Source organism: Oncorhynchus kisutch, unplaced genomic scaffold, assembly GCF_002021735.2.
Source record: "Oncorhynchus kisutch isolate 150728-3 unplaced genomic scaffold, Okis_V2 Okis07a-Okis12b_hom, whole genome shotgun sequence".
NCBI classification, from domain to species: Eukaryota; Metazoa; Chordata; class Actinopteri; order Salmoniformes; family Salmonidae; genus Oncorhynchus; species Oncorhynchus kisutch.
Window position 1 is genome coordinate 6,382,337 of NW_022261984.1, and position 8,520 is coordinate 6,390,856.

Here is an 8,520-nt window from a genome sequence, read left to right on the forward strand (position 1 = left end):
CAGTGAAGACCAGAGAGACTCCTCTGCACCATTTCTGTCCCTCCATCTCTCTTTTTGCTCTCCTCCTCCACCTCGCTCCCTGAGGAAACAGTGAAGACCAGAGAGACTCCTCTGCACCATTTCTGTCCCTACATTCTCTCTTTTTGCTCTCCTCCTCCACCTCGCTCCCTGAGGGTGTGATGAACATATATAGTACCTGGCAAAGGGTTTTTCATTATTTTTACTATTTTCTACATTGTAGAATAACAGTGAAGACATTAAAACTATGGAATAACACATGGAATCATGTATTAACCAAAAAAGTGTTAAACAAATCAAAATATATTTGAGATTCTTCAAAGTAGCCAACTTTTGCCTTGATGGCAGTTTTACACACTCTTGGCATTCTCTCAACCAGCTTCACCTGGAATGCTTTTCCAACAGTCTTGAAGGAGTTCCCACATATGCTGAGCACTTGTTGGCTGCTTTTCAACTCATCACAAACCATCTCAAATGGGTTGAGGTCAGGCGGTTTACATGTTGCGTTTAGATTTTTGTTCCGTATAGATCCCTGCATGTGCATTCTAATGTTGACATCACAATGGGTGAGTTACTGTGTTGAAATAACTTTTCAGTAACAGAGGATAAATATATCGTGTTTTTCCTCAGAGAAAAATGTAAATAGATGAAGTCAACAGTGGTTTTTAAATGCAGGAGGACAGCTTTTTGTTCGAGGTGGTCCACTATCGCAGGTGTCCCTTCAGCTGAGAAGGACAGGGGGCTCATGGTTCATTTATAATGGGCGAGACGCAGGACACTGAAGTACCATCTCTTACATGTGAATTAGAGTTTGCCTGACCACGCATCAGATGCATTTTACGTGATGCTCCTGGTGAATATTGACGATCTTACTCTCCTTTCACATTTGCAGGCTACACGAGTGACTATGAAAGCACTGCAGTCTACACTTCCTGTCGACTGTCTGTGTGTGTGTGTGTGTGTGTGTGTGTGTGTGTGTGTGTGTGTGTGTGTGTGTGTGTGTGTGTGTGTGTGTGTGTGTGTGTGTGTGTGGGGGGGGGGGGGGGGGGGGTGATGTAAAGGCATGTCGGGAGCTGTCATTTCAGACACAGGGGTGTTAATATGTTGCTACAGTTCACTGAAAGAAAAGAGAAATGGACTGAACTGAACACACCACACACAATTGAACCCATCAAATCAAACCTGATTGGTGACATCCACATTATTTAGCAGCTGTTATTGCGGGTGTAGCGACATGCTCTTCTCCCAGGCACACAGCAAAATGCACAAACGATAACAGCACTGCTACATGGTATTTAATCAAAGCAACTCGGAAAAGAAAAGAAACATGCCATTTTGGGCCCCCGTTTAAATAACCCCTTCAGCTGATTAGCAGAGAGAGACAGAGTACACAGGAGAACACTCCTCGATACAGACGGGAGAAACAGTCACTGGTTCCAGAAAACAAGAGTCCATAGAGAATGGGCTTCATCACTGCTGCTGGTAATGAAGGTGCAGAGGTACAGCGGTGTGTGTGTGTGTGGTGCCTGTGGGTGGGTGGGTCACTACTCGTTGAGCTGACAGAGCAGGGCTGAGGCCTTGGTGATCCAGTAGTCACTAGGCAGGCTGGACGGCAGCATCACCGTCACCACAAAGTTAGTAGAGTGGCCTGAGGGAGAGAACACACAGGTCTGGCACTATCTGGACATGATGCAGAGAACACACAGGTCTGTCACTATCTGGACATGATTCAGAGAACACACAGGTCTGGCACTATCTGGACATGATGCAGAGAACACACAGGTCTGGCACTATCTGGACATGATGCAGAGAACACACAGGTCTGGCACTATCTGGACATGATGCAGAGAACACACAGGTCTGGCACTATCTGGACATGATGCAGAGAACACACAGGTCTGTCACTATCTGGACATGATGCAGAGAACACACAGGTCTGTCACTATCTGGACATGATGCAGAGAACACACAGGTCTGGCACTATCTGGACATGATGCAGAGAACACACAGGTCTGTCACTATCTGGACATGATGCAGAGAACACACAGGTCTGGCACTATCTGGACATTGATTTTATTTTTATTTCACCTTTATTTAACCAGGTAGGCTAGTTGAGAACACCTTTATTTAACCAGGTAGGCTAGTTGAGAACACCTTTATTTATCCAGGTAGGCTAGTTGAGAACACCTTTATTTAACCAGGTAGGATAGTTGAGAACACCTTTATTTAACCAGGTAGGCTAGTTGAGAACAAGTTCTCATTTACAACTGCGACCTGGCCAAGATAAAGCATAGCAGTGTGAACAGACAACAAAGAGTTACACATGGAGTAAACAATTAACAAGTCAATAACACAGTAGAAAAAAAAGGGGAGTCTATATACAATGTGTGCAAAAGGCATGAGGAGGTAGGCAAATAATTACAATTTTGCAGATTAACACTGGAGTGATGAATGATCAGATGGTCATGTACAGGTAGAGATATTGGTGTGCAAAAGAGCAGAAAAGTAAATAAATAAAAACAGTATGGGGATGAGGTAGGTGAAAAAGGGTGGGCTATTTACCAATAGACTATGTACAACTGCAGCGATCGGTTAACTGCTCAGATAGCTGATGTTTGAAGTTGGTGAGGGAGATAAAAGTCTCCAACTTCAGCAATTTTTGCAATTCGTTCCAGTCACAGGCAGCAGAGAACTGGAACGAAAGGCGGCCAAATGAGGTGTTGGCTTTAGGGATGATCAGTGAGATACACCTGCTGGAGCGCGTGCTACGGGTGGGTGTTGCCATCGTGACCAGTGAACTGAGATAAGGCGGAGTCGAGGATCGGTAGGATAGTCAGAGTCATGATGCACAGGACCAGAGAACACACAGGTCTGTCACTATCTGGACATGATGCAGAGGACCAGAGAACACACAGGTCTGGCACCTACTACCATACCCCGTTCAAAAGCACCTAAATCTTTAGTCTTGCCCATTGAGACAATTGAGACATGGATTGTGTATGTGTGATATTCAGAGGGTGAATGGAAGACAACAGATTGAAGTGCCTGAATGGGGTGTGGTAGTCGGTGTCAGGCTCACTGGTTTGCGTCAAGAACTGCAACGCTGCTGGGTTTTTCACACTCAACAGTTTCCTGTGTGTATCAAGAATGGTCCACCACCCAAAGGACATCCAGCCAACTTGACAACTGTGGGAAGCATTGAAGTCACCATGGGCCAGCATCCCTGTGGAACGCTTTCAACACCTTGTAGAGTCCATGCCGTGACGAATTGAGGCTGTTCTGAGGGAAAAAGGGGGTGAAACTGAATATTAGGTAGGTGTCCTTACCTGTAGTAGACAAAGTCCCAGCCCGAGCTGAGGTCTTGTACAGCGGAGCCTGGTAGAGAGACGGATCAGGGTCATAGTTCTGCTGGGGTTCGAAGTGCACCACGGGAAGCATGGCGTTCATCACCCGCGGCAACGCATCCTCGATCACCATGTCGACGTCGTCCCAGCGACTGGCGTCCATGAACATCCCGTGCACCAGCACGCCGTCATTGATGGTGGGTAGCTATGGAGACAGAGTGTTACTGTAGTTACCATAATGTCATATTATGATACATTGTGATTAGAGGCCTGGGTTTTGGACAATCATATCACATGACCTGGTGTTGAACTTTTAGACAGTTGTTTTCATTTTAAGTCTAATTCTCATTTCTGGATAAGGATTTAAATAAAGGTTCAAATCTAGGTCATGTGACATGGTAGTCCAGAACACAGGGTCCTAATAATGATCCAGATACCTCTCCAGGAACCTGACGAGTTGACTAATTCACTGATGACCTCTAAACATCCCACAGAGGTCAACGTGTGTTGGAGTCATTTCTATCAGCGAGTAGCTTAGCTCCTTCATGTTTTTACAGTCAGACTTTGCTTTGTAGGCAGGATGCAGTAAACTCCTTCCTGCCCTCAGGGCAACCAGTCTAAATATGTCCCTCTCCCCTCCCTGTAGATACCTCAGAGTCCATGTCCAGCTCGCCCCCGGCCGGTAGGGTCTTCAGAGCCTCGCTCACGGCCCCCTGGTCTAGGTAGACCGGCAACACGTTGAAACGGAAGTTGAGCTCGTCGATGGGGAGGTTATAGGTCCTGGCGTGGTTCTGTAGCGCCCCTACAGGAGAGGAGGGGGAACAGCACAACAGCACTTCAACATCTCAGTAACTGGACTTTAACCTAGTTTGGTGTTCTACTTTGGACTGATCCCAGGCCTGTTCAACAATAACAGGATTTATAAATATACAAATTTATAAATATATCAGTGGTCACCAACCGGTCCATCTCCCAGGCATCTCTAGTCCATCGCCAAACATTTCTGTAAATAACCCAACAACATACTATATCAGTGGTCACCAACCGGTCCATCTCCCAGGCATCTCTAGTCCATCGCCAAACATTTCTGTAAATAACCCAACAACATACTATATCAGTGGTCACCAACCGGTCCATCTCCCAGGCATCTCTAGTCCATCGCCAAACATTTCTGTAAATAACCCAACAACATACTATATCAGTGGTCACCAACCGGTCCATCTCCCAGGCATCTCTAGTCCATCGCCAAACATTTCTGTAAATAACCCAACAACATACTATATCAGTGGTCACCAACCGGTCCATCTCCCAGGCATCTCTAGTCCATCGCCAAACATTTCTGTAAATAACCCAACAACATACTATATCAGTGGTCACCAACCGGTCCATCTCCCAGGCATCTCTAGTCCATCGCCAAACATTTCTGTAAATAACCCAACAACATACTATATCAGTGGTCACCAACCGGTCCATCTCCCAGGCATCTCTAGTCCATCGCCAAACATTTCTGTAAATAACCCAACAACATACTATATCAGTGGTCACCAACCGGTCCATCTCCCAGGCATCTCTAGTCCATCGCCAAACATTTCTGTAAATAACCCAACAACATACTATATCAGTGGTCACCAACCGGTCCATCTCCCAGGCATCTCTAGTCCATCGCCAAACATTTCTGTAAATAACCCAACAACATAATATATCAGTGGTCACCAACCGGTCCATCTCCCAGGCATCTCTAGTCCATCGCCAAACATTTCTGTAAATAACCCAACAACATACTATATCAGTGGTCACCAACCGGTCCATCTCCCAGGCATCTCTAGTCCATCGCCAAACATTTCTGTAAATAACCCAACAACATACTATATCAGTGGTCACCAACCGGTCCATCTCCCAGGCATCTCTAGTCCATCGCCAAACATTTCTGTAAATAACCCAACAACATACTATATCAGTGGTCACCAACCGGTCCATCTCCCAGGCATCTCTAGTCCATCGCCAAACATTTCTGTAAATAACCCAACAACATAATATATCAGTGGTCACCAACCGGTCCATCTCCCAGGCATCTCTAGTCCATCGCCAAACATTTCTGTAAATAACCCAACAACATACTATATCAGTGGTCACCAACCGGTCCATCTCCCAGGCATCTCTTGTCCATCGCCAAACATTTCTGTAAATAACCCAACAACATACTATATCAGTGGTCACCAACCGGTCCATCTCCCAGGCATCTCTAGTCCATCGCCAAACATTTCTGTAAATAACCCAACAACATACTATATCAGTGGTCACCAACCGGTCCATCTCCCAGGCATCTCTAGTCCATCGCCAAACATTTCTGTAAATAACCCAACAACATACTATATCAGTGGTCACCAACCGGTCCATCTCCCAGGCATCTCTAGTCCATCGCCAAACATTTCTGTAAATAACCCAACAACATAATATATCAGTGGTCACCAACCGGTCCATCTCCCAGGCATCTCTAGTCCATCGCCAAACATTTCTGTAAATAACCCAACAACATACTATATCAGTGGTCACCAACCGGTCCATCTCCCAGGCATCTCTAGTCCATCGCCAAACATTTCTGTAAATAACCCAACAACATACTATATCAGTGGTCACCAACCGGTCCATCTCCCAGGCATCTCTAGTCCATCGCCAAACATTTCTGTAAATAACCCAACAACATACTATATCAGTGGTCACCAACCGGTCCATCTCCCAGGCATCTCTAATCCATCGCCAAACATTTCTGTAATAACCCACGATAAAGCCTTGTGTTCCTAGTTTTTCTATTAGTCTCTGTTGGTGGTGGGTGCAGCACATTCAGCTGCCCTGCGCTCCAGGTATGTGACTGAAGGTACAAACTCTGCCGTCCCGGTGGGCCTGGAGAGGAAATCAAGTGCACTATGCCACCGCTGGCCAATCAGATGCTCAGAAGACCATGTCTGCAGTAACGTAGCAGGCATGAAAGAAAGCTACGGCAAAATTGATACTGTGAGATTTCAAAACATTTAAAACCCTGACAAGAGAGAGACTCAACGAATACAGCAAAGATCTACTGTTTATAACGTTTAAAACCCTGACTAGAGAGAGACTCAACGAATACAGCAAAGATCTACTGTTTATAACGTTTAAAACCCTGACTAGAGAGAGACTCAACGAATACAGCAAAGATCTACTGTTTATAACGTTTAAAACCCTGACTAGAGAGAGACTCAACGAATACAGCAAAGATCTGCTGTTTATATGAGAGAGTTCATGTTAAGGTCTTACTCAGCCCTGTCAACACTTTGTATTCAACACTTTTATAAGCCATAAAATGTGTGTTCTTCCTATTTCCCCTCAGCGTTACAACAAGCAGCACAGCAGTAATGAATGAGGAAAGGAAAGTGTATAGGTAGGCTTGGTTTGTTGTAATTAGCGGCTTGGGTCTTTTTTAATATTTCCCCTCAGCGTTACAACAAGCAGCACAGCAGTAATGAATGAGGAAAGGAAAGTGTATAGGTAGGCTTGGTTTGTTGTAATTAGCGGCTTGGGTCTTTTTTAATATTTCCCCTCAGCGTTACAACAAGCAGCACAGCAGTAATGAATGAGGAAAGGAAAGTGTATAGGTAGGCTTGGTTTGTTGTAATTAGCGGCTTGGGTCTTTTTTAATATCAAGGAACATTTCACTTTCTCTGTTCATAGGACTAACAACATGAATTTGTACATGAGGCAGAAATACTGCGACTTGAGTTTGGCCGTCAGCTGGAAGACGGTGTCCCTTTTTGGTCGGGGTCAGTGGAGGAAAGGGAGAGCGGAGGGATGTTGGTCGGGGTCAGTGGAGGAAAGGGAGAGCGGAGGGATGTTGAGAGACGGGCCCTCAGTCTGCTGCTCTCTCCCTCCACTGTCAGTGGAGGAAAGGGAGAGCGGAGGGATGTGGAGAGACGGACCCTCAGTCTGCTGCTCTCTCCCTCCACTGTCAGTGGAGGAAAGGGAGAGCGGAGGGATGTTGAGAGACGGGCCCTCAGTCTGCTGCTCTCTCCCTCCACTGTCAGTGGAGGAAAGGGAGAGCGGAGGGATGTTGAGAGACGGGCCCTCAGTCTGCTGCTCTCTCCCTCCACTGTCAGTGGAGGAAAGGGAGAGCGGAGGGATGTGGAGAGACGGACCCTCAGTCTGCTGCTCTCTCCCTCCACTGACAGTGGAGGAAAGGGAGAGCGGAGGGATGTGGAGAGACGGACCCTCAGTCTGCTGCTCTCTCCCTCCACTGTCAGTGGAGGAAAGGGAGAGCAAAGGGCTGTTGGGAAACGGACCCTCAGTCTGCTGCTCTCTCCCTCCACTGACAGTGGAGGAAAGGGAGAGCAAAGGGCTGTTGGGAAACGGACCCTCAGTCTGCTGCTCTCTCCCTCCACTGACAGTGGAGGAAAGGGAGAGCAAAGGGCTGTTGGGAAACGGACCCTCAGTCTGCTGCTCTCTCCCTCCACTGTCAGTGGAGGAAAGGGAGAGCGGAGGGATGCTGGGAAACGGACCCTCAGTCTGCTGCTCTCTCCCTCCACTGACACTGACCATCAGATGCAGGCACCATCAGCCCAGTAAAATAAACAGCTAATTATTTAAATGTATGCTCACTCAGCTGTGCCTCACAAGTAATACAACAATGGATCTATTACCGGTGTGATCATATAGCCTACCTCAAATTCTGAAATATATATATTTTTAAATGTCCTGAACAACAATGCATTGGCAGGTAAATTCAAGCACAGCCAGTATGTGGTGATAATGTATTGGGCCTGTAGCTTACTGCACAAACCTCATTGCTACAGAACTGGTTTTAATTGGTTCATGTTTCTTACATTGTTGAAGTCATGGTAATAAAAAATCAGAGCGGTAGATCTCGGCATGTATTTTGATTCAAAGTGATCTTGACTCAGAAAAGGTTGGTGACCACGGTACTATATGAAGTAGACTACAATGTTGAAGAGAACAGAATTTTAACTAGAGTACAGCATATTGAATAGACTACATCATATTGAATAAAGAACAGCATATTTAATATTCTTTTGCTACATAATATTGAATAGAGAACAGAATATTGAATATTTAATAGACTACATAATATTGAATAGAGTACAGCATATTGAATATTTAATAGAGTACAGCA

General features: G+C 45.8%; 1 protein-coding gene across 1 annotated transcript in view; it reads right to left on the minus strand.

The window, feature by feature from the left end:
• Positions 1 to 1,204: 1,204 nt before the first annotated feature.
• Positions 1,205 to 8,520, minus strand: part of dnah6 (dynein, axonemal, heavy chain 6) — a 141,740-nt gene continuing 134,424 nt past the window's right edge. The window contains 3 exon segments of the mRNA XM_031814529.1: positions 1,205 to 1,666; positions 3,345 to 3,567; positions 4,013 to 4,164. Coding sequence (XP_031670389.1) covers positions 1,563 to 1,666; positions 3,345 to 3,567; positions 4,013 to 4,164 — 479 coding nt within the window. The 3' untranslated portion in view covers positions 1,205 to 1,562.